Source organism: Heptranchias perlo, chromosome 25 (genome assembly GCF_035084215.1).
Source record: "Heptranchias perlo isolate sHepPer1 chromosome 25, sHepPer1.hap1, whole genome shotgun sequence".
Classification (NCBI taxonomy): domain Eukaryota; kingdom Metazoa; phylum Chordata; class Chondrichthyes; order Hexanchiformes; family Hexanchidae; genus Heptranchias; species Heptranchias perlo.
In genome coordinates, this window is record NC_090349.1 from 16,825,063 (window position 1) to 16,852,071 (window position 27,009).

Here is a 27,009-nt window from a genome sequence, read left to right on the forward strand (position 1 = left end):
AGCCACAGTGCACCAGTGGTGAAGGGAGTGAATGTTTAGGGTGGTGGATGGGGTGCCAATCAAGCGAGCTGCTTTATCCTGGATGGTGTCGAGCTTCTTGAGTGTTGTTGGAGCTGCACTCATCCAGGCAAGTGGAGAGTATTCCATCAAACTCCTGACTTGTGCCCTGTAGATGGTGGAAAGGCTTTGGGGAGTCAGGTGGTGAGTCACTCGCCACAGAATACCCAGCCTCTGACCTGCTCTTGTAGCCACAGTATTTATGTGGCTGGTCCAGTTAAGCTTCTGGTCAATGGTGACCCCCAGGATGTTGATGGTGGGGGATTCGGTGATGGTAATGCCGTTGAATGTCAAGGGGAGGTGGTTAGACTCTCTCTTGTTGGAGGTGGTCATTGCCTGGCACTTGTCTGGCGCGAATGTTACTTGTCACTTATCAGCCCAAGCCTGGATGTTGTCCAGGTCTTGCTGCATGCGGGCATGGACAGCTTCATTATCTGAGGGGTTGCGAATGCAACTGAACACTGTGCAATCATCAGCGAACATCCCCATTTTTGACCTAATGATGGAGGGAAGGTCATTGATGAAGCAGCTGAAGATGGTTGGGCCAAGGACACTGCCCTGAGGAACTCCTGCAGCAATATCCTGGGGCTGAGATGATTGGCCTTCAACAACCACTACCATCGTCCTTTGTGCTAGGTATGACTCCAGCCACTGGAGAGTTTTCCCCCTGATTCCCATTGATTTCAATTTTACTAGGGCTCCTTGGTGCCACACTCGATCAAATGCTGCCTTGATGTCAAGGGCAGTCACTCTCACCTCACCTCTGGAATTCAGCTCTTTTGTCCATATTTGGACCAAGGCTGTGATGAGGTCTGGAGCCGAGTGGTCCTGGCAGAACCCAAACTGAGCATCGGTGAGCAGGTTATTGGTGAGTAAGTGCCGCTTGATAGCACTGTCGACGACACCTTCCATCACTTTGCTGATGATTGAGAATAGGCTGATGGGGTGGTAATTGGCCGGATTGGGTTTGTCCTGCTTTTTGTGGACAGGATATACTTGAGCAATTTTCCACATTGTCGGGTAGATGCCAGAGTTGTAGCTGTACTTGAACAGTTTGGCTGGAGGCGCGGCTAGTTCTGGAGCACAAGTCTTCAGCACTACAGCCGGGATGTTGTCGGGGCCCATAGCCTTTGTTGTATCCAGTGCACTCAGCGTTTCTTGATATAACATGGATTGAATCGAATTGGCTGAAGACTGGCTTCTGTGATGGTGGGGATATCGGGAGGAGGCCGAGATGGATCATCCACTCGGCACTTCTGGCTGAAGATGGTTGCAAACACTTCAGCCTTGTCTTTTGCACTCACGTGCTGAACTCTGCCATCATTGAGGATGGGGATATTTACAGAGCCTCCTCCTCCCGTTAGTTGTTTAATTGTCCACCACCATTCACGACTGGATGTGGCAGGACTGCAGAGCTTTGATCTGATCCGTTGGTTGTGGAATCGCTTAGCTCTGTCTATAGCATGTTTCTTCTGCTGTTTAGCATACATGTAGTCCTGAGTTGTAGCTTCACCAGGTTGGCACCTCATTTTTAGGTACGCCTGGTGCTGCTCCTGGCATGCTCTTCTACACTCCTCATTGAACCAAGGTTGATCCCCTGGCTTGTTGGTAATGGTAGAGTGAGGAATATCCCAGGCTATGAGGTTACAGATTGTGCTGGAATACAATTCTACTGCTGCTGATGGCCCACAGCGCCTCATGGATGCCCAGTTTTGAGCTGCTAGATCTGTTCTGAATCGATCCCATTTAGCACGGTGATAGTGCCACACAACACGTTGGATGGTGTCCTCAGTGCGAAGACGGGACTTCATCTCCACGAGGACTGTGCAGTGGTCACTCCGACCAATACTGTCATGGACAGATGCATCTGCGACAATGCATTTATCATTTCATACTTAAAATCACTTCTTCCTCACATACAAGTTTTGCCTCACCCTTTGAGCTCCTCCCTCAGTCTGATGTTGTTGGACTAAATTGAGAAAAGCTGGCTATGGTAAGTTCAATTGTGCAATGGGTGCTGACCTGTTGTTATTAATGCCATCGGTCGTTTAACTGATAATAAATAATGCGCCAGAATCACTGTGACTAAAAATGGCTAATTTTCTGGTAGAGGGGCATACTTAGGTAGGTAATAAGCTAGCATCCCTATTAATTCAATTGTCCATTTGATAACTAGGCCTCATGTCCTATGTGCCTGGCTGTTGCCTTTATTTTGCCTTATAATCAACTACTTAGGTTTGCGTCAGATGTATTTGTGAAAATTATTAATATAAAATGGAAATGTTCTTTAAGAACCAGGAAAATGAAGAGCCTGTTCCGAAGAGGGTTTTCTAAGAACAGTTACAAGGAATGGTCTTGCATCAAATGATTGAGTTATGAGGCAAGACTGTGAAAAAAATTGAAAGTAAGCAACAGACAGGGGATCTGATAAAAGTATGCAAAATATTAAATGGCATAGATGAGATTAATTCAGAGAACTATTTCAAGGTATGTCAGGATACCAGGACAGGTAGCAACAGATTAAAACTGGTGAAAGGAAAGTTTAGATGTCAGGAAGAACTTCAGGCAAAGAGTCATCAACTCTTGGAATGGTGTCCCAGGTAGGATGGAAGAGGCGAAAATGTCAGATTCATCTAGGAGTGTGTTAGATGATGTGAGTAGAGGGGGTCTTTTATTCTGGACAGCTGAGCTAAGATGAACCTCATCTGTGTCTTCTTTATAATCTTGTGAGTGAGATGGTTGGGCCTATTGGCCTTTTCCTGGTCTTAAAATGTCTATCTTCTTGTCGTCGGGCAGAAGTCTAAATGCACACAATAAAAATTGCAGGTACAATGACCCGTCAAGGCCTAAAGATTACTGCAGAAAGCTGTAGAATGATTCAATGACATGGTGTGGTTATTTCTCCAAAGTACAATAATTTCCCAATCTGAAGGTGAATAAGTCAAACAAGGAAAAAATACTAACAGGAAAAATACTAATGGATGACACTTCATCAAGAACAAGACCAACAAACCAATAACAGAATGCAGTGCACAGTCAGTATTCTTTCTACAAAAACTATAGACTCCTGGGATTAAACGGTTGTTCCAATGAACAAAATTTATTATATTTTTAATACCTCACCTCCCATCTTTCAAGTATTTTCTTGCATTATCCATAAAAGGTAATATTATATTCAGCAGAAAGACGATGCAACTTCATGCTCATACATTATGGATGACAACATTCAGTCCAATGTTTATTGTTTGCACTTAAAAAATCAAATTGCTTTCCCGAGATTTTGTTTATTTCCCCTTGCTTTAGCTGTCACCTTATATCATGTACCTTCAATGGTGGGGGACGACAGCCTGTTCTCAAGCCTTAGTCATTGATACTTTTAGGACAGTCACTGGAAGCTTCTCCAAAGAATTGGTAAAGGCAACAGCTAACTGAGTCGTAAAGACCAGGAGAATTGATTCTCAGTCTTTGCTGAGTTATCTTATCTCACCGAGGATAACAATTGGCCATATCTCTGCCCCTCCTGGACTAGGGAAGAGAAAGTCAATCAAGGTTCTCATTCCTGGCCACTACCAATAACTCTTACTGGAAAATGTATGTGTGTATGGACATTGGCGAGGTCAGTCCTCGGCTGTGGTGCCTCTATGGTTAAACAGTCTGCCTGCACTCACTGTCTAAGCTCATACGTGAAGAATGGTCATTTAGATGAAGAGTAGAAGGACAATCAACCCTGTAGCAAAGTAGCAAGAGTCAAAGCCTTCAGCAGAGGGGAGAAAACTGCTAACAAAAGAAAATGCTGGAAGTAATTGTGCTAATTAACCGGTTCTCTGTTTTATGGGAGGAGGGGGCTTCAATATATGAGGAAGTACAAGCAGCAACCTACATCTTACCATGTCCATGATGTAGCATGTGCCAAGGAGCACCTCATACCACTCAATAATTTAGGAATAAGAGGCATAGTAAAAGTGCCACAGGGTAATTTGAGCTTTGTTTTATTTTGTCCCTCCCTGTCAGAAAGCTCTCCTCTGCAGCTCTCCCTCTCCTCTTTCAGTTCAGGGATTCAGTGTATGAATACCACCACTTTTTGTTAAGCCCCACTCATTTTTCAAACTCACAATTTGAAGCTGTGGCTCATGCTGTGATACTGTTCCACTGGTGCAAACTTCCCTCTAAGTATCTTACCCAAATGACCATGAGCCTAGAGAGTGAATGTCAGCAGGCCATTCTGTTTGAAGGGCATCAAAGCCACGGCCTTACTTGAACTCATCTAATAGCCATATTTTCCAACAGGGAATACTGGACATTGTCAGGAGCAGGAACCCTGGATGATTTTTTCCCCCTCTCCTTAGCCTTGGGTACTGAAGTGTATTACAGTGCCCTGGGTGAGATCAGCGAACTCACCACAGAGCAGGCATCAAACCTACAATGTTTTTTTAAAGATGTTCAATTAAATTGTTGAATCCTAATATATGGAGAACTAATCGACAAAGGCATGTTGTGCTTGCATCAGAATTTTTATAACAAATTTACCAGTCTTTCTAACACAACCTATGTAATAATTCATTCTGCAATTCAATATACAGGGTACGGTAGCATAGTGGTTATGTTACTGGGCTAGTAATCCAGAGGCCTGGACTAAAATCCAGAGTCATGAGTTCAAATCCCGCCACGGCAGCTGGCGAATTTAAATTCAATTAATTAATTAAATTCAATTAATTAAATAAAAATCTGGACTTAAAATACCAGTATCAGTAATGATGGCCATGAAACTACCGGATTGTCGTAAAAACCCATCTGGTTCACTAATGTCCTTTAGGGAAGGAAGCCTGCCGCCCTTACCCGGTCTGGCCTATATGTGACTCCAGACCCACAGCAATGTGGTTGATTCTTAATTGCCCTCTGAAATGGTCTAGCAAGCCACTCAGTTGTAAAATCTCGCTACCGGGTGGTCCGATGCCGGACGGACCACCCGGCATCGGACCACTAGGCACCGGACACGACAACGGCAAAACACCAAGCCCAGTCGACCCTGCAAGGTCCTCCTTACTAACATCTGGGGACTTGTGCCAAAATTGGGAGAGCTGTCCCACAGACGAGTCAAGCAACAGCCTGACATAGCCATACTCACAGAATCATATCTTTCAGCTAACGTCCCAGACTCTTCCATCACCATCCCTGGGTATGTCCTGTCCCACCGGCAGGACAGACCCACCAGAGGTGGCGGTACAGTGATATACAGTCAGGAGGGAGTGGCCCTGGGAGTCCTCAACATTGACTCTGGACCTCATGGCATCAGGTCAAATATGGGCAAGGAAACCTCCTGCTGATTACCACCTACCGTCCTCCTCCATGTTGAACACCACTTGGAGGAAGCACTGAGGGTAGCAAGGGCACAAAATGTACTCTGGGTGGGGGACTTCAATGTCCATCACCAAGAGTGGCTCGGTAGCACCACTACTGACCGAGCTGGCCGAGTCCTGAAGGACATAGCTGCTAGACTGGGCCTGCGGCAGGTGGTGAGCGAACCAACACGAGGGAAAAACTTACTTGACCTCGTCCTACACCAATCCACCTGTCGCAAATGCATCTGTCCATGACAGTATTGGTAGGAGTGACCACCGCACAGTCCTCGTGGAGATGAAGTCCTGTCTTCGCACTGAGGACACCATCCAACGTGTTGTGTGGTACTACCACCGTGCTAAATGGGATAGATTCAGAACAGATCTAGCAGCTCAAAACTGGGCATCCATGAGGCGCTGTGGGCCATCAGCAGCAGCAGAATTGTATTCCAGCACAATCTGTAACCTCATGGCCCGGCATATTCCTCACTCTACCATTACCAACAAGCCAGGGGATCAACCCTGGTTCAATGAGGAGTGTAGAAGAGCATGCCAGGAGCAGCACCAGGCGTACCTAAAAATGAGGTGCCAACCTGGTGAAGCTACAACTCAGGACTACATACATGCTAAACAGCGGAAGCAACATGCTATAGACAGAGCTAAGCGATTCCACAACCAACGGATCAGATCAAAGCTCTGCAGTCCTGCCACATCCAGTCGCGAATGGTGGTGGACAATTAAACAACTAACGGGAGGAGGAGGCTCTGCAAACATCCCCATTCTCAATGATGGCGGAATCCAGCACGTGAGTGCAAAAGACAAGGCTGAAGCGTTTGCAACCATCTTCAGCCAGAAGTGCCGAGTGGATAATCCATCTCAGCCTCCTCCCGATATCCCCACCATCACGGAAGCCAGTCTTCGGCCAATTCGATTCACTCCACGTGATATCAAGAAACGGCTGAGTGCACTGGATACAGCAAAGGCTATGGGCCCCGACAACATCCCAGCTGTAGTGCTGAAGACTTGTGCTCCAGAACTAGCTGCGCCTCTAGCCAAGCTGTTCCAGTACAGCTACAACACTGGCATCCACCCGACAATGTGGAAAATTGCCCAGGTATGTCCTGTCCACAAAAAGCAGGACAAATCCAATCCGGCCAATTACCGCCTCATCAGTCTACTCTCAATCATCAGCAAAGTGATGGAAGGTGTCGTCGACAGTGCTATCAAGCGGCACTTACTCACCAATAACCTGCTCACCGATGCCCAATTTGGGTTCTGCCAGGACCACTCGGCTCCAGACCTCATTACAGCCTTGGTCCAAACATGGACAAAAGAGCTGAATTCCAGAGGTGAGGTGAGAGTGACTGCCCTTGACATCAAGGCAGCATTTGACCGAGTGTGGCACCAAGGACAAGGGCAGCAGGCGCATGGGAACAACACCACCTGCACGTTCCCCTCCAAGTCACACACCATCCCGACTTGGAAATATATCGCCGTTCCTTCATCGTCGCTGGGTCAAAATCCTGGAACTCCCTTCCTAACAGCATTGTGGGAGAACCGTCACCACACGGACTGCAGCGGTTCAAGAAGGCGGCTCACCACCACCTTCTCAAGGGCAATTAGGGATGGGCAATAAATGCCGGCCTTGCCAGCGACGCCCACATCCCGTGAACGAATAAAAAAAAAATAAGGATAAACTGCAGAGAACACTCAACAAAAACCTAAATTTTATGCAAAAATCATTAGACTTTTAAAATATGTTGCTATTTCTAGTTGAAATTTGGCACTGGATGAACTATTTGGGGCCACTACACGTTTATCGAGAGTGAATTTTTATGAGTTGCTTGGAATTCTTCAATGGAGCCTCCAGGATCTTACCCCACTGTAACATTGCTGACAATGCAACAATCTTCAATGTTTCATAGTAACTAATAGGTTGAATTTCTTTGTCCAGCAGTGTGAATTATTTTCTACTTCATTACTCACCTGCAGTGCCCTCAGATTGTTAAACTGCCCACAGTTTTCTCAAGTCCAAATTTCCTTTTGTAATCAGACTGCCCTAGAACTCTAACTACCTCAGTAAAACTGGAGTCATGTGTAACCATGGTAGTACAAGTTTGGTCATTGTCTTTGAGTGCTAAATCCCAGGTCCGTTATGCGCAAATCAAGGATGCACAATAAGACGTGATTCTGAAGAGTGCATCTCCTGGAATTCCATAGTCAATTGGTCTTTTTATCTATAACTCCAGTCTTTCTCCCTCTCTCTCTCTCTTGCTTTCTAAAGTTTATAGAGGGCAAAACAAAGACTACAACAAGTGTGCAATCAGAACATTCTCATTTTTTCTCTCTCACACTCACATAGACACAGAAACAGTTTCTCTGATTTTAAAAAGAAATTATCTCAGTGAACCTTTTGAAATTTGTCTTCAAGCTTTTTTTCAAATAACTTTGAAAAACTTTTGAGCAGGAACTGCAAGAAGCTCAAGAAAAAAATTCCTCAGTATAACTGACTGAACAGTACTGATGCAATCTGGGGAATTAGGTACATCGTACATGTTCAGACATTACAATCAAAATTCAACTGACCATGTCACGGCTCTGGCCATAAACATCAAGTAGTAAAGTAAAAGCTTTAATGGAAGCAATAAAAGACACAAAAGACAAATTCAATAATTCAAGATAAATTTAATCATGTTATTTGTAAAATATGTAATTTTTGATTATTTTGATTTTAGTTAAATTTCAGATATTAGAAATTTCAGTTCCTGAAGAAAAGATGGCAGTTGATTATTTTTTCAAACAGCACTTTGAGAGATTTGTGGGAAGCCATTGGTCGGATTGTACAACCTGGTGGCCAGATTGTGCAGGGTAATAAGTTTACATACACATTTTCCATTATAAATGTGCACATAGGGATTCATAATGGAAAAAGTTGACACAAAAGTGTGACAAAAACATGACAACAGGAAGTCAAGTGGCACAAATAGAAAGTGTATGCAGATATAAGGTTTCTAATACCAATCTACTCTACGTTAGCACCCATATTACAGAGGTGAAAGGCCAATAGTGCAATTCACCAAACCAGAATTCTATTATTTAAAGCCACAGACATTGGACAAAATTGGAATATATGCTGAAAGCAATTGAATAAATAACAAATGTGTTATGTTAATATGCCTCAGCCGGTCATTTGTTATAAAAGACACAAGTTCCTGTATATTACAATCGAAAAACATGTAAGCATAGTTAGGATGTTTAATAGTAGAAGTAAAATTCTTTTTGGATCTTTTTTGTTAAAAGATTACATCAGGTATTTCTTAGTTTTGTTCCTTCTCCTGCGTAACTAACATGGAGCACATTCAGTAATGAAGCAAAAGGTTGCAATACTATATACTATATCTACATTTTTGCTACTTCACGTTCTATTACCAGGTATAACTTCTCATATTGATGGCGTGTATCAACAGCTGCTGTCATCTCTTTCTGCATATGATGCATTGGTTAAGCTCTTTTTAATTGATGGCCATCTCTTTCCAGTGTAAGAAAAACAGCCTGGAAACTACACTGAGCCATATTGTCATACAAAATTTAATGCCTTCATATGAAATTCCTTTGTCCCCTATTTTAATTGAGGTGTTAAGTCTTCTGTTAAAAAAGAGGGAAAAGGAATTTGATACAAACACTAAGCATTAAAGTCGCACAGCTTGATTTCCAGGCCCATATAACAATTTCAAAGAACCCTTTAATGGACTTGTTGGGACTGACTTAGGAGGAATTTTCCTCAGTGCATTAAGTGTAGGAAAATCATAAATATGTTCTTTATAAACATGTTTGCGACTCTATCACCATGGATCGTGGATCGTGGTTTTTGCTGTCTCTATCCATTTTCGTACTAGTCCCCCAGAATAAACAAGAAAATTAGAAAACAATTGAGTAAAATTGTAATGCTTGCCTACCTGTCCACTTGGACTTCAGCATCACACTTCTCTAGCTTTTTACTGTTCTTTAGTAGATTTAGTACAGGCTCAATTTCTTTAAGAAGTTCATCGTTCTCAGCTCCTCCATTTATCATCAAGTTGTTCATATTGGTATAACAGGCATCTGTTCCTTTTAAAGAGTCTTCATTAACTAAAGACATCACTCCATTGATCTGAATTACGGGATTGGGCTCCTGTGGGATCTCATTGTCCCATGCCTCAACTGTCGGGTTAGAGATGTCCCTCAGTTTTTTATCTTCAGCTTTGAGGTGGTCTTTGCTTTGGGTGCCTTGAATGAGAGAATCACTCGGTTTGGCAACAGGAACCAAAGGCTTGGTAACACGCACTGTTTTTGGTGTCCCATCACCAGAGAAGGTAGTCTCCAGGTGAGTGGAGAACCCTTCGGGACCCCTCAAAATCAACACCACAAAAGTCTCTGGGGTTATCTTCTTCAGCATCTCCAGAGCATGCTCATAAGTCACATCTACCAGAGGCTTGTCATTGGCAGCCACGATGATATCTCCAACCTGCACCAAACCGCTCTCCTCTGCTGTCCCACCACGAATTAGGTCAGAGATTATTACAGGGGGCTTGCACACACGCTGCTTCACTAGAAATCCGAGACCACCCACCTTACGTTTGAATAGTCGGACAGATATGATGTTTGGTTGCAATTGCTGGACATGGAACTCGTTCTCCTCCATGATTCAGGCGTTACTTGGTAGATCAGTGACTATTTGACTTAACTGAATTTCCACGTAGCTAGAGCTTTCATCCCTCTCGGGTTCTTCCAGTCTTAGTAAAGCTTCTTGTTCACTTAAAGATACACAATATGGTGTTAGTTGAAGGAGCCAAATAGCAACTGTTATCGCTGTAATAAAAGCAGAACATTTTCATTCAGTAACCATTGTTTTAATAAACTGCTCGGTGATGCCTATGCATTAACTATTTGTTCACATCTTTGAAGTTTCTTGGGACTGAGAAACACCTTGGTACATAATAAGTACCTTTACAAATAATTTCCAGCTTGTCCACAGAATGTTTACAGACTAAACAATTCAGTGGAGATTGAAAGCTGTAGTATTCATATCAAACTGGTCCCCAAACAAAGCCATAGCACTAGCAACATGCATTGGTGGCGGGCGGGGGGGCGGGGGGGGGTTGGTCGTTCATTTTGTGAAACTGACACTAAAAGCTCAAGGTAAAAAGAGATACTCCAGGTCTAACATGCCTTAAAAATGAACCTCAACTGCCTGATTATCTTTAATAGAGCTTCACTGTAATCGTTGTCTTCAAAAGTAATTACTGGTGAAAAAAAACTCCTGGCTGCCGTGACCTTCTGATCGAGTAACTGTTGAATGTAACAAAAAGTTCAGTACTTTATCGTTTAGTCTCAGAGCTCTTGTGCTGATCAAAATAAATTTACAGTTTTAGTGTCGGACACAAACTGAGTTCTAGGTCAGTATTCTAACTGAGGGTTAACCAATGCTTTATGCAAGTTTACCTCTTTGTACTCTAGATCCCTATTTATAAAACTAGGACCTCATATTGTTTTTCTTAACAGTTTTATTTTCAGTTTTACCAATTTGTCCTCCCACTTTTAAAGATTTGTGAGCCCTTAAGTCTCTGCTCCTCTTTCAGATAAGACATTAAACCAAAGCTTTGTCTGCCCTCTCAGATTCCATGGCGCTATTCGAAGAGGAGCAGGGAAGTTCTCCCAATATTTATCCCTCAACCAACATCACCAAAACAAATTATCTGGTCATTTATCTCATTACTGTTTGTGGGACCTTGCTGTTTTGGCTGCCACATTTCCTACATTACAACAGCAACTACCCTTCAGATGTACATCATTGGCTATGAAGCATTTGGGATAGCTTGAAGTGGTGAAAAGTGCTGTATAAATACAAGTTTGTTCTATTCTCTCCTCCTTTTAAAGTTTTACCATTTAGATGTCCTCTCCTTATTCCTCCTCCCAGAAGTTTTCCTGAAACAAAAATATTTCATAAAAAGGTTTAGATGTATTTTGCACTACCTGTAGATTGCTGTGCAGCTCTATGTTGCTGTTCCTTCTGCGATGTTGTTCCTGGCTCCTACAAAATAAGGCAGTGCAACATAGGAAACTCAATCAAGTATCCAACATTTGCCAGGGTTATTTTCACGCCCTGAGAAAATGCAATTAAAACATGATTTCCTGTCAGGTTTATTCGTGAAATAATTCGATACTTGTTTAGACCTAATGCTTGATTGGAGAGAATTGTGTGAGCATTTTTGAAACTACAAAATAACATCTTTTTTAAAGACAGGATTATCAGTATAACCACATAACAAAGAGAACATGCCATGCATTTTCAAGTAGTGTCAAGACCCTGTTACCCCTCCAAATCTCACAGCAGTTCAATAACCATTTTGCTGAATCTTTGTCATCCCACTCCTCTCCCTCCCACATAACATGTTATCTTTGATATTCTCTCCTGCACTTCATAGTTTGAATCAATCTAGTTTGCCTCTGAGGTTTTATACCTTTTCAAAATAATTTTGAAAGGCTACTTACTGCCAAAAAGAAAATTGGTCTCCCCCACCCACAAAAAAATCTTTGTTTGGTTGTCATTATATTCAGTATTAAATACTGCAGGGACTTTTTGAAGCTTTGTGTTTGTAATTTAATGGCATAGCAACGCTCACATATTCATCTAGAAAAGTCCACTCAAGCAATCCATTTGAAAGACATACTTCCCGGATGATCATCTGCATTTATAGCAAGTTGTACACCTGGCTGACAATCAGACAATGAAACAAAAGCAAAATACTGGGGATGCTGCAAATCTGAAATAAAAACAGAATATACTGGAAACACTCAGCAGGTCAGGCAACATCTGTGGAGAGAGAAACAGAGTTAACGTTTCAGGTCACTGTCAGAACGTTTGACAATGAACTTGGTTTCTGATTTTTATTCTCCTCTTCCATTCCTATATATGACAGTTGTGAGGAGCATTAGATCTTTTATTACTATACCCTAATTGAAAAGAATCTACTTGTTACAAGAATGGCCTGAATTTGTTTTAAGCAGACCAACTTCAGGTACTTAGAAAATGATTACTCTGGGATACAATTTATACTACTAGTTAAATATTTTGTATTTTGTGATAGTTTCCAATACATTTCGCACAGTTGTTTTCAGAGAAGTATATAACCTAGTTATGCAAATCAGTTAACAAATACTCTAGCAGTTAACTTGTTGAAAAGAACAAATTCTAATCACCTTCAATAAGAATCTATTACTCTGATTTAGGGGCTAAGGATTCCCATCTATTGTGGGACTGCTCTTAGTAACAGGGGTGTAGCCTGAATGGACCAAAGCTCACTCAATTAACACCCAGCCACCCCACCCCCACCCAAATCTGAGTCTGTGTGCAACAGAGGAGCATAGGGTAGATTGCCCCAAGTTATCAGACACGAGCAGAGCAGCGAAGTCCAGCCTTAAAACACATGCTAGGAGGGAGATCGGCCGCCAGAAAAGGCAATCGGAATAACAGTGAGAGCAGATAACACAAGTGTACGTGGGGTGAACATCTAAATATACCATCTTGAGTATCTGTTTCTAAAGTGTTTCAACATTGCTTCTGTTAGGGTGAGTGGGAGGGAGCAGCGTTTAAAATAAAGCAGTGACTTGATTTCGTTGCAGTACTGAGGGAGTGATGCCCTGTCGGAGGTGCCGTCTTTTGGATGAGATATTAAACCGAGGCCCTGTCTTCCCTTTCAGGCGGACCTGAAAGATCCCACGACATTATTCGAAGAAGAGCAGGGGAGTTCTCGCACAAGGGAGTGTCTTGGCCAATATTTATTCCTCAACCAACACCACTGAAAAAAAACATTATCTGGTCATCACTGAATTGCTGTTTGTGGGACCTTGTTGTGCGCAAATTGGCTGCCACGTTTCCTACATTACAAAAGTGACTACACTTCAAAAAAATACTTCATTGGCAGTAAAGCGATTCGGGACTTCCTAAGGGTATAAAAGGCGTTATATAAATGCAAGTCTTTCTTTCTTATTTGTACAATATTATATAAATGATTTGTCCTGCGTCAGACCTTTGGTCATTGCCTGTCCACCATAAGTTGGGGCCCAACCCAAATTTCTCTTTCTAGCTACATCACTGCTTAATAACATTATGCACAATAACTACTAAACCAGAGGTGGGAATCCCGCATTAACTGTATGATTTATTAGAGAATGTTGTGGGTTTATTGGAGAAAAATGAAAGGGAAAGCTATTTGCTGTGGTCCTTCGATACCCAGAAGATGAGCACTGCTTCCAAATAAGCATGTTCAATTACAACAGTTACTAAATGCAACACACAGCAGGTGTGTAAAAGTAAATATATCTGGGGGGATAAAAATCAACGCTACTTAGATATAAGGGAGGGTGAAATTGGGCGTGGGCGGAGACGCAAAACAAGTGATATTGCATCGGTCGCCAGTTACCTGACTGCTTGTCACTATTAGCTTTCCCTTTAAAGGTTAAAATGTAGTTACATAGAATTACATTTACATCACAGAAACAGGCCATTCAGCCCAACAGGTCTATGCCGGTGTTTATGCTCCACACGAGCCTCCTCCTACCTTACTTCATCTAACCCTATCAGCATATCCTTCTATTCCTTTCTCCCTCATCTACTTCTCTAGCTTCCCCTTAAATGCTTCTATGCTATTTGCCTCAACCATTCCATGTGGTAGAGAGATCCACATTCTCTCCACTCTCTGAGTAAAGAACTTTCTTCTGAATTCCTTAATGGATTTATTAGTGACTATCTTATATTTATGACCCATAGTTGTGAACTCCCCCACATATGGAAACATCTTCTCTACGTCTACCCTATCGAACCCCTTCATAATTTTTAAGACCTCCATCAGGTCACCTCTCAATCTTCTCTTTTCGACAGAAAAGTGTTCAGTCTTTCTTCTTAACCCCTTCGTTTCAAATAATTTTTGCATGGCTGCGTTACATCATTCTGGAAGCACCATCATTGCAATATTAATTCAACCCATTCCCACCACTGGTCTCAGCAATTCTTCAAAGCTTATTCTCCCCTTAATGTTACCTGCAGACACTATCCAAGCAGCTTTATTTTTCATCGACTTACTGCAAACTTTATACAGAAGCAAATAAACATACCCTAAAAGGGGAAGCACTGACATTAATCCCAAATTTGCAACTGTGTTAAAGGGGGCGACAATTGTAAACAATTTTACAACACCAAGTTATAGTCCAGCAATTTTATTTTAAATTCACAAGCTTTCGGAGGCTTCCTCCTTCGTCAGGTGAACAATGTGTAAAGGGGGCGGGTGGAGAGACATCTTTTAAAATGTTAAGAATATACACTCACTAAATGACTGCAATTACAATAAACTGTGAATACTTCTCCTTTGCTAAGAAACTTTCTAACTGTATCATTTGCAATCTTTGTCATTCACACGAAAATAGTTATAGTGTTTGTACATCTTTCGAAATCCCTGTTTACCAAACGTACATCCTGTTAACAGCTCTCTATCCCTTTCAGTCTGAAAGTAGCCTATTAGGACAATCTTGCGGGTTGCCTGATCTTTCTCTCGCCACAAGGGCGCGCTGCTATAGAAGAGGTAAAAGGTGCTTAAATGTATATGTTTTAACATATTACATAAACTGTATATTTCTTAACTTTGAAAAATATATATAGTCTGCTCTTTAACCACCCTTTCTACTCTGACGTGGAATGCAGTTAAAGAAACCAATGCAGAATATTTAACTTTAAATAAACCCTACTCGGTAAATGGCTGCAACGGTAGAATTCACAAACTTTTTGGAGGGAAGCGATTGCAATCCTTTGTTGATCTTCCAACTATACTGTCCCAATGCGAGTCCACCCAGAAAGGAACCCCGCTCTCTCACCTATAAATCCCAGCAACTTTGCTTCGACTAATTTGACGCAACCTTTATACGGTGATATAGTACCAACTATTAACATTTACCTGAGGAAGGAGGAAGCCTCCGAAAGCTTGTGAATTTAAAATAAAATTGCTGGACTATAACTTGGTGTTGTAAAATTGTTTACAACTATTAACTCGACCAAGCTGTCTGTGAACCGTCTCCAGGACCAAGTCCAGCATTCGCACCGGCTGTTATTGGAACCTCAACTGCACCCGGTTCCCATGGGTTCCCTATAAGAGCAACAATTCCATCTACCAATAGAGACATTTATCCAACTATTACATTTATTTACAATTTTATCCGGTATTAGAGTATTCAGAAATCGATTAGTCATTTTATCAGCTGACGCGAGACTTTCAACCAAAAAAAATCATTTCATGCCTGCAAACCTTTACCTCTAGTGGACTATAACCTGGTGTTGTAACACTCCTTACAATAATCCCAATATAAGCAAATTTCCTGACAATGTCCTGGAATATGGGAAATGCATCTACATCCGAGTGTTTAATTTTATTAATGTATCAGTTTTATTTTTTAAAGAGCGGTATTTGTCGAATCCCACTCACGTGCTGTTGTATTTTGTACCTGTCTGGGAATGGTACAGTTTTTGGTAGCCTCTGGACGTGAGATGGTGGCAAGTAAAATATGACGGAAGAAAATGCAAATGCTGGAGAATCTGAACTCTAACAGATTTAATGTTGGAAATACACAGCAAATCGGGCAGTGTCTGAAGGAGAAATGACGGGTTAACGTTTCAGAACAGTCGAAGAGTCTCCGTCCCAATCATTAACCAGTCTTTTCTCTTCAGAAGTAATTGTGACTTATTTCTACCTGCATGTTAAGCGAGTGTCTGATGAGCATCTCTATTAAACCGTTAAGTTGCAAAACTGCGAACTTGTATTTGGAACTTAAGTTACTTTCAAGATGTACCTTAACCGACTTTACCCGCTTCACGGAACAAGCTCAACTGATCTGAACATAAATTTATCAACAAAACCGACATTCAGTCCATGCTCCACTACTGCAGGAACGCAATAAACCTCTGGGTAAGACCAATCCGGTGGAGAACATATTTTACAGGATAATCAATGGTACCAGGAATCAATTACAAAAAAACATAACACGGGGGAAGGGGAAGGTCCGTCAAACTAGCGCATCAAGTCGCGTTCACCCATCGCCCCTATGTTCACTGACCTACTCTGGCTCCCTGTCCACCAACGCCTTCAATTTAAAGTTCTCATGTTCAAATCCCCGCATGACTTCACCCCTCTCTGTCTCTGTAGCCTCCTCCAGACCTACAACCCTCCGAGATCTCTGCAACTCTGTGTTCCTCCATCTCTGGCCTCTTGTGTATTCCCCATTCCCTTCCCTCACCATCTGCTGCCATACCTTCAGCTGTCTAGGCCCTAAGCTCTGGAATCACCCCCCCCCCCAAAAAAAAACCTCTCAGTCTATCTCTCTCTCCACTTTCAAGACGCTCCTCAAAACCTACCTCTTTGACCAAGCTTTTGGTCACCTGTCGCAATGTCTCCTGATGTCAATGTTTGTCTGATTATGCTCCTGTGAAGCTTCTTGGGACGTTTCATGTTAAAGAGTCTATATAAATGCAAGTTGTTGACAACGAGAAAGTGATCTAACCAGGGTTTACTCTCAAATGGGTTCCTCATACCGAACACTACGCAAAATAAATATTCCGGCTCTCATTTTAGATCCGCAACTTTGAAGTACATGCAGTTGCAAAAAGTTTGGGCTATATATAACAAACAGATATATTTAAGACCCGTGTCATTTCAAAACTGTAACTGATTATAAAGTAGCCGGAGCCACTAAGAGCGACACTGTCGGCAAATGATCTTCACATTTCTCCTTTACACGAGGTTCGTCTGTTTATGACGATGAATCCCCTTGGGCAGTGGAAATCATCTTCACTCACCCACGACTGTCTGAAGGGACAAATTAGCCAACATCCCCGTGGAAGGAGATCTCCCAACTACTGATGTCAACGCGAAAACGCAACATCTCACCGCTGACCTAAATGAATTCCTCAGTCTGTATTTAGCATCCCATCAAGATTAGGTGCTTGAGTGGAAAGGAAATGAAAAGGCATTTACTAAAGACAACCAGGTTCGCTCTTTCGAGACCTGCGAGGTGAAAGTCTAATATTACAATATTATTACCAAACTTCCAGGATTTGTGTACTGCAGGAAGCACATTCTGCTTCTTTCTTTCAAAAGCTAACTTTTCACAAGGACGCCCCTAAAATCACCGCTTCCCACTCCCCTGCACTGCAGCCACTTTAAATAGGTGCAAAAACTTTCATATTCTTTGCATTCAGGTGCAAAGAAAATGATACCGCTGTATAATGTAATAGTGCTTATCGCTTCCTTCCCGGTGATTTAAATAGGACTCACTCCCCTACTCCCACCCTCTGTGGCTGGGCTGAACAGAGACGAACACATTAACTTTATCCCGTCTCTTAAACAGAACAATGATTCCGTTACTATTTCGCTAAAAAAAGACTGGCAGTTCTGTCGTGCGTCTGAAATCTCCGTTGCCAAAACAGGGACCATACACTGACCAACAGAAACCGCTCGTTCACCAATAGTGGTTGTCTATTGCGGTGAAACCGGGCTTTTTCGGCATCGCCTTCTGCATATTCTTCTCGCTCTCCAGTCCAAGGATCTAAAAGCTGGGAATAAAGCATAATACAGGTGTGTATTAGCCACCTACCTAATTCCACGATTGTATTCTCTGATGTCCAGCTGCCTCTTTCGCCTTCCTTGTCCAGTCAGTCTCCCTATGTCTAGTACAGTGTGGAGCAGATGGACTGTGTCTGTTCTTTTGCCCTGATTCACTCTATTGGCACTCACCAAGCTCTCTCCCTCCCTCTCTATCTACTCTGAGATCTTGGAGGCAGCATAAATATGTAGCAATGCCACCCTCTGCCGAGGGTCGTGAGGAGGCATTAGTTAATGTATCTCTCTTCCCCTGTCATCACTAAACGAATTAACGCTGACGTCCAACCAGTTTTTTTATGGGTGATGTGGAACAATATAACCCTCATTAAGAAAGCAGTGCTGTCAGAAAGTCACGGATCGTCGACAACGAACGGCGTTATAAATATCACAGCATTACATCAACACGTTGCTTTTTTCGCCACAGAAGAAAGCAATTGGCTGAAAACGAGAGAATGCGCACATGTAGAACAGGATTATCTGTATTGGACACAAATCACGCCCTAAGACAGAGGAAAAACCCAATAGTGCCTATACATTTCAAATTGCTAAACGCGATAACATCATTTAATGCGTTTCAGTGTTTGATACCCAGTCATAACAAGACTTTACCGTGTTTTATAAAGTAATGCGTAGACTATTGCGGGACCTAGGAACTACTCCTTATTACAACTTTCTCCAACGGACTATACTAAAAAGAGTCGTTGCGTAAGTTCCAATTTGTTGAAACTCCCTATTTTCATAATAAACATTTTACACGGAATACTTCGTCCTTCAATCCTTTTTTTTACTGCTTGGTGTAGATTTCAAACTTGCAGTCGCAGATCTCTCTCTAATGACATTTCTATACAACTATAGCTCGAAGTGTAAACAGAAAGCAAACTTGGCGTCCATAGGATCCAGCTAATCGTAACAAGTAACGTTGCAATGTTACCTTTAAACATGCAGCATCCCATCACACTCCATAAATCTTACAACCTGTCAATTTCGGCAGGAGCGCGACAACAGCGGCCCAGTTATAGAGAGCCCTCTGGGTAAGTTTGGGTTCCTGAAATTGACAGGAAAGTCAGTTTCAAAGAGATATGACTTCATTGACATTTCCAGAAGTCTTGGCGGCGAAAACAAAAAGATGGAACTGTGACTAAAAGTCATTCTACTCAGTACGGATTCAAACACACCTAGAAAGCAAATGGCTTGTCGGGTGCAGTTTTGCAGTTGAAAGATCTAATGTGACACCATAGACATCAACCATTTTGTTAGATTTTTTAAAATATCTAGTAATCTAGTAATGTATACGTCCGTTTATATGTGGTGAAGTGCTTCACTTTTCAACTGCCAACCCTAAGAAGCAGTAACTAGAGTTGTATTGCAGTTACCTTAACACACCACGGTCAATTATTTAATTGTTGTCCCCAGGGTCTTAAACGGTGACGGATTCGCTGATGTGTCACATTATCGCTGAAAGACCCCACTTTCATTATGTAAGTATCGATTGCTAGATGATCTATGAAGTGATCCGCTGTTGATCTGAAAGTTATGCAAATATCATGCTATAAGAATCTAATTTTTGGAAGCTGGCGGTAAATCAGGTCTCGTTTCCATACAGTTTGTGATTTATTTTGACAAGGTGAACAATTGCTAGGATTCCATTATTTAATGCAAATTTGTACAAACGTATTAAAAGAGCAACGCCTGGTTTGCCTGTTCGTGTTGCTCCGTTGAATTAATGAGTGTACACTGACCGGAACAATATTCTCTGTTCTAAAGCTCACGTTGTGTTGAATTGCACTTGATGAGACTTACCAAACTCCCACCAAGTCTGAAGCAGCACTATATGGCGTAAAATTACCGTCTACGGACAATCACAAAAACACCCCCCTACTCGGTTGCATGGAAGATCCAATAATTATTCGACTGCCCTGAAGTTTGTTGGGAAATAGTAGACATTTCGGAAGTGTTAGACCGGTGGGTCACGAATGGAGAATGACCCAAAGTGTTCTATTTACCAAACTCCAAGGGAGCTGGAACCAAACCAGTATTAAGTATGGGTATCTGGATGGGGGTCCGTCAGTCACAATGAATTAGGTTATTGAATGTGAAGATAGATGTTGCTGTTTATAACACCAGGCATAAACCAGTTGGGTTTCAAGAGAACATCGACTTTCATTATGAGGTTTATCCGAGAAGATGCAGTTTCCCCAGACATTACGCACTGAGAAAGGCTAGATAGGGCACTGCAAGACTAAGACTGAACGTTGTTAGGTTTACACAGAACAAGACGTGATCGCGCAGGGACAGGAGATGTCAACACGAGCTCAAATATTATTTTAAGTGTCAGTTGTGACGGGTGAGGCGAAGACGTGTACTAATAAAATCGTCACATGTAGAAATGGGAAGGATTGATGTGGAAATACGCTGGATAATGAGTTAAAATAGAAGCAGCGAAGGCGAATGAGCGGCTCTCAGTTATAGTACTAAGTTGGAAAGGTGTGGTGTGTGAAATCAATAGACCTACACGCATATAAACTCAGACTGGTGAAAAGCAAAGGAGCAGGGCACGTAAAGAGAGACACAATAACCGAACGAGAAGTGACGAGAGCAGACCAGAGGCAGATGGTGTCATTAGAACAATAAGGTGAACGAAGGATCAAAGTATAGCCTTCCCTATTTTGCGACACATTTTCTAGAAACACTAGTAGCTGTCAGATAGGGCTCCTCGTGTTAATTCTTTACCACTCCAGTGATTCCATCTGCTTACAGTAAAAGAGTTGTCCCACAAGAGGGATAACTAAGGAATTTTGAGCCGCGTGTAATGGTGTGGGCGCTGGACCAGGAGTCACCAGTCTGCGCTGTTTGTGGTAAATTGAGCTCAGTTGTTTGGGAGAGAGTATGTAGATTGAATTTAAGAATCACTGCATGTTTAGCCGAGGAGCTGTGGAGGGTTTTGGAGAAAAGGACACTGTTATGTAGCGAATGTGAGTGATTTCTCATGAGAGTTGAAACCTCAAAGGAGAGTCTGGGAGAACTTGCTCCGATGCGATTGTTTCATGTAGTGTGGAGGGACTGTTGCTTAGTAACAGATTTGCGTGAAGAGTTTTCCTGGTGTAGATATTCCGGCCTTACTTGGAGATAGGACTGGAACGTGTGCACGAGAGACTACTGAATTAAAAAACACACATTGAAAGGACTGTGCCATGCTTATAGTGGAAGTACCTTCATCGTAGAATTGGAAATTCTATTGAGGAAGTCTACAAAGAAAGAAATGGCCAACTTCTTTGGTCTTAAAAACAGAACAAGCATTATTCTATAAACGGCAGGACAGATCCAGTGTGATTTCACTCTAAAGCGTCTTAACAACTCACTACTAATCTTTTTGTATGACCGTAGACTCATTACAGTGGGTTTTACTTAGCTTCGGATAGGGCGTTTAGTCCCTTTAATACTTAGTCAAATACTTAGATTGTCAGCCCTGGCTCAGTAGTAAGCTCTTGTGGGAAGGTTACGGGTTCTAAGCCCACTGCAGAGACTTGAGCAGATAATGTAGGCTGGTATTTCAGTGTAGTACTGAGGCAGTCCTGCACTCTCTCTCAGATGAGATGTTAAGTCGTCTGCCCTCTCAGAAGGATGCAAAAGAACCGATGCCACTATTTGAAGAAGTGCAGGGGAGTTCTCCCCGATGTCCTGGTCATTATTTATCGCAGACAGATGACAGATTGGTCATTTATCTATCTCATTGTAGGACCTTGCTGTGTGCAAATTGGCTGCTGCGTTTTCCTACATTGCAACAGTAACTATACTTCAAAAGTATTTCATTGGCTGTGAAATGCATTGGGATGTCCTGAGGTTCTGAAAGGTGCTTTATAAATTATTTCAAATGTACAGTCTTGAGTCTTACACTAAAATGTTGTCTTTAATTATTACCCTGAATTATCAGAACTAAGGCCAATAATTAGCAACAGCATTTTGTATCAAAGGAAATAACTTACTTTGACCAGAATAGGTATTAACCCAGAATTCCTCAGGTCCAAGGAAATTCCAATCTCCCTGAGCTAGCCCTAAAAAAAATTTCAGCTCACACATTATGATTCCAAAACAACTATTACAATAATAATGTTACTCAAATATCAGAAGTAGATTTATTACTTTAATATTAACCGTATGCACTGAAATAAATATTTAAACGCATTGAATAAAAAAAAATTGTTTCTCTCTTTTCTCCATTCTCTTCTGCTTTTATTTATTTTACTTTCTCTAACAAAAATTAACGAGTCTATCTTTTCTATACTATCCATACTACCTTTGTTACAAAAATAAGCGACGTTTTAGCATTTGTTCCCAAGCCTCCCTGTTCTCATTGTCCACTGTTGAGAAGTAAAGAAAGAAGTAACTTACATTGACATAGTACCATATCATGTCTTCAGAAGACCCAAGAGTGTTTCACATCCGATGAAGTATTTGTGAGGTGCTGTCGCCGTTGTTATGTGGGAAAACGTAGGAGAAAAAGCCAAACAGTTGGCTTGAGATTGGTTGAAATCTGGATCAAAGGTTAATTTTTTTTAGCCAATTACGATCTAAAACTGAAAATGAACAAGTCAATTTTTGATATCATATTCCACATTTAATAAAACTACACAACAGCTGGGTGAGTTACTTTGTCCACAGTGCTGGCAGGCCAATTGCGTCTGGATGAGATAACTCTTTGGCAGGACTGTGAGGATTTATATGTTCTACAACTGAACTAATCACCTTTGGAGACAATGTCATTTCCCTTGCATGAATATATATATGTACATGTATGTATATGTATATGTGTATATGCATATGTATAATGTATGTATATGTGTATGCATATGAAAATGCACATGGATATGTGCATATGTAATACTTCTACACACATACATACTAAAGGTTTACATTTAATCAGAGCTGGATTAAGAATGGGCACCACGAACATTCAGGGCAGCCAACCAAAACACTCCCAATTAAAACACAAATGAGTAGTAAAATGCATGAAGAAATAGGCCCCTAGAACGTTTACACACTGCACTAATAATAAAGTAAATCATAACACAATGTACTACGCTTAAATGACACTGATCCCCTGGGCATGTGTCCCATAGGCCCATGCATTAATCCACCTCTGCATTTAATCATTACTGTTTACCTAATTCTGATCTTCACACCATAACGTGACACATAATAAATAAAAGAACAGAGATAGTCCAGCAGTTCATTGTTTGTATATTCCTGCCACTCCATGTATCCTTAGCAAGGAAGAAAGAAATTTGTTGGTTGGTTTCACAATAAAATACAGCATATTACAGCACTGAGTCATGATACTATGGTGAGGCTTTAGCTTCTTGAGTTGATTATAAAGTCAAAAAAAATTAATATCCATTTTAAAATCAGATTTTAATAGTTTTGCAGAAGTAAAACATACTTCAATAATTTTAATTATATAAATTAACCAAACTGTGAGAGTTGTGTGAATCATTGCAAAAATAAGAATGTTTGTTAACTTGACCACACCAAGAGCATGTCAGCATCCTGTTAAAATGAAGTAAGGAGCAAGAGTATCATGGTACATTACTGCATAAAATAAACAAGAAATGCATTCATATAGGCACTGGGTGACTGGGAACCAATTTAGGTCAGCAAGAACGGAGTGATGGGTAGGCGGGACTTGGTGCAAGTTTTTTTTTATTCGTTCATAGGATATGGGCGTCACTGGCGAGGCCAGCATTTATCACCCATCCCTAATTGCCCTTGAGAAGGTGGTGGTGAGCCGCCTTCTTGAACCGCTGCAGTCCGTTAAAATATGGGAGCAGAGTTTTAGATGAGCTGAAGTTTACAGAGGGTGGAGGATGGGTGGTCGGCTGGGAGAACATTGAAATAGTCGAGTCTAGAGGTGACAACAACATAGATAAGAGTTTCAACGGCAGCTGGATTGAGATAGTGGAGCCAGAAGATGTTACAGAGATAGAAATAAGCAGCCTTATTGAGGTTACGGGTACTATATAAATGCAAGATGTTGTTGTTGCTCACTATGTCTTGTACAAGATAAACCTCATTGAGCAAGAGTTCACAGAGAGCTCAATGCGATGGTTTTGGGTTTTTTTCATTCTTTAGTACATAATTCACAGTTAGAATGTAAACATTTTTCTGAACAGGAAATGGAAATTTGGCCCAACAAGTCTATCACTTTTTTATTGATAAACCCCACCTACCTGCTTTCTCACCATATATCTCAATCCCTCTTCAAAAACACATCTATAAAATACATTTCAATGCTCTTGCTTGGTAATTTATTCCACGACTCTTTATACCTTAAGTGAAAAGATTTTACTTGACATCCCTTCTTGCTCCTAATGTGTTAACTTTTATCGTGATCCCTCGCATTCTTCCACAGGAACCAACACTTTTTTTATCCTTCAAAATTCTCCCCTCCTTTCCTTGAAGTCACTGACTAATGCTGAGCTACAGTTGCATTAGCACTGGTTAGCTTTCAGTATCTTGCTCAAGTGGTTATTCCTCATTTATGCCTAGACAGTGAGCGTTGGCAGGCTATCCAACTAAGGAAGGGGGGAGCATTACAGCCAAGCCCAAACCTCACCAGATGCATTCACACTAACAATTCCCGGAATGGATTGCTGGGTCAGGAAAAAGAACCCAGGTCAATTTTTTTCCCAAACTCACGGGTGCTGAGGCCAATTGTAGCTCCCCTACTAGGGTTCTGGTTGAAATCAGGTAGACTCAGCAGTGAACCAGAGATCTTCCAGGACTGTATGGCTCAGGTACTCACTGGATAATCTTGCTGAGTAATCAAGGAAACATTTTTTAAAAACTGATGTTCAACATGGAAAATGCGACAATAACATTACATGGAGCACCAAATTATGCAGCCCATGAGAGCAAGTGATTTTCATACATCCATTTTTGTTCCTATTAAGAGTGTAACTGAATGCATTGCACTCATCAGCAAAAAGACTAAAATCAGACCCTCCATCACCAAACAAAAAGAATGATGAATAGTCCCGGTGAAAGATGCAACTAAGGTGCAACTACTGTTATACACAATGGCCTGAAAATTCCGAGGGGTATATCCATTTATGCTGTTTCTATAGGTATTCCGCTGATCTCCCGCTAAAGTTAAGACAGGAGACTGGGAGAACCCCAATGGAATTTCCAGGTCATTATTTTTTGGTACAGAGTGCTTCACTGTTTGACCTCATGACCCCAAATAAGCACATTTCCCAGCAACAATTTATGTCACAGAAACCTTTCTATGTTTTGTACAAACAAGCCGTTCAGCAGTCTTTTTGTATTGCCTTTTTAAGAACAATAACTTGCACTTATATAGCTCCTTTAACATAGTAAAACGTCCTAAGGCGCTTCACAGGAGCGTAATCAGACAAAAATTGACACCAAGCCAAAGAAGGAGATATTAGGACAGGTGACCAAATGCTTGGTCAAAGAGGTAGGTTTTAAGGAGCTTTTTAAAGGAGGAGAGAGATGTAGAGAGGTGGAGAGGCTTAGGGAGGGAATTCCGTAGCTTAGGGCCTAGACAACTGAAGGCACGGCTGCCAATGGTGGGGTGAAAGAAGTGGGGAGTGCATAAGAGGCCAGAGTCGGAGGAACACAGAGATCTCGGAGAATTATAGGGCTGTAGGAGGTTAGAGAGATAGGGAGGAGCGAGGTCATGGACGGATTTGAAGGCATACATGTTGTAATTTTACTTAAACGATCAACCTCTCTATGGAATAGTTACTGCATTAGATCATTGACTGTGCAGTATCTCCTTTGTAACCAATGGAAATTGATTTAATGTTGAATCAGACATTTTTATTTTGCTATATACAGCTCAATACTAATTGCTTTATAATTATTGAAGATGCATGTATTTCATGTCTTCCCTAGAAGCAGCAGATATTAACAGCTTATTGCAAATTAACCTTACAGGAAATTCTTGTGGTTTTGATTATAGCACTGTTCAAACTTTATTCTGGGAACAGAGTTGTGACGCACATTTACAAATTTTTCTTTTGCATTCAAACAGACTGTAATTACTTGGAAGTATTTTCACATATTTTTAAATGGACTATGCATCTCATAAATAGAGTTATGCATAAATACAGAAAACAGCATAGAATCAAACTGGAACTTAACTAAAGCAAAGAAATTACTGTTAGCAGTCGTAGTGTTAATATGATACTCATTTGTCTGTTATTTTAAATCAGGTATTAAGCTATATAGTCTTGCTGACAGCAATTTCTAGGCTTGAGTCTTTTGATATTGAATCTTATGGAACATTAAGAACTGGATTTCAATGTAATCTTCTGTTGCTGTGCATTAAGTGCATCTTCTGTAGGTCAATTTTTTTCCTGGTTAGATGGAACTCTTCAATAATACCAGGCATGAAGCTTAACAGCAGAAGTTTAGTTTTTCAGCTTATTAGTGCTGACATTATTTATCACTTGTGCATTTGATTGACAGCATATCATCTGGATAAATAATTGTTCATTCTCCACCGCTTCCCAGAGCCAAACTCTGCTAATGCTTCTTTTTGGAATGGTTAGAATTGGTCTGAAGAATGTAGGATTTTAAAATATAAATGATGTCCTTAATGCACAGCAAGAGAACATTACATTGAAAGAGATAATTCTGTGGGAATAGAATTTAGGCCTGTGTTAATTCTGGACCTTTACAATTACTTTTAAATTTTACTTTACTAATCTTACTACTTGATCTTGCAGCAAACTCTGACTATTTCTGTATGACCATTGTTCAATATTATTAACATTTACTAAAATGTAATAATGCAATCTGATTGACTAGAGTCTCAGCATTATTTGCAGGTAGAGTCCAGTATAACATATCTTTCAAAAGCTATGCCTCAGTAGCTTGATAATTTTTTGAGCACTCATAAAAAATTTACG

General features: G+C 41.2%; 1 protein-coding gene across 1 annotated transcript in view; it reads right to left on the minus strand.

Annotated features, from left to right (window-relative positions):
• The window catches only part of nos1 (nitric oxide synthase 1 (neuronal)), a 67,692-nt gene extending 49,341 nt beyond the window's left edge, over positions 1-18,351 (minus strand). The window contains exons 1-3 of the mRNA XM_068005690.1: positions 18,069-18,351; positions 11,406-11,463; positions 9,350-10,186 (exon numbers count right to left, since the gene is read on the minus strand). Of these exons, the coding sequence (XP_067861791.1) occupies positions 9,350-10,074 (725 nt within the window). The 5' untranslated portion in view covers positions 10,075-10,186; positions 11,406-11,463; positions 18,069-18,351. The remainder of the gene's footprint in view (positions 1-9,349; positions 10,187-11,405; positions 11,464-18,068) is intronic.
• Positions 18,352-27,009: the final 8,658 nt, after the last annotated feature.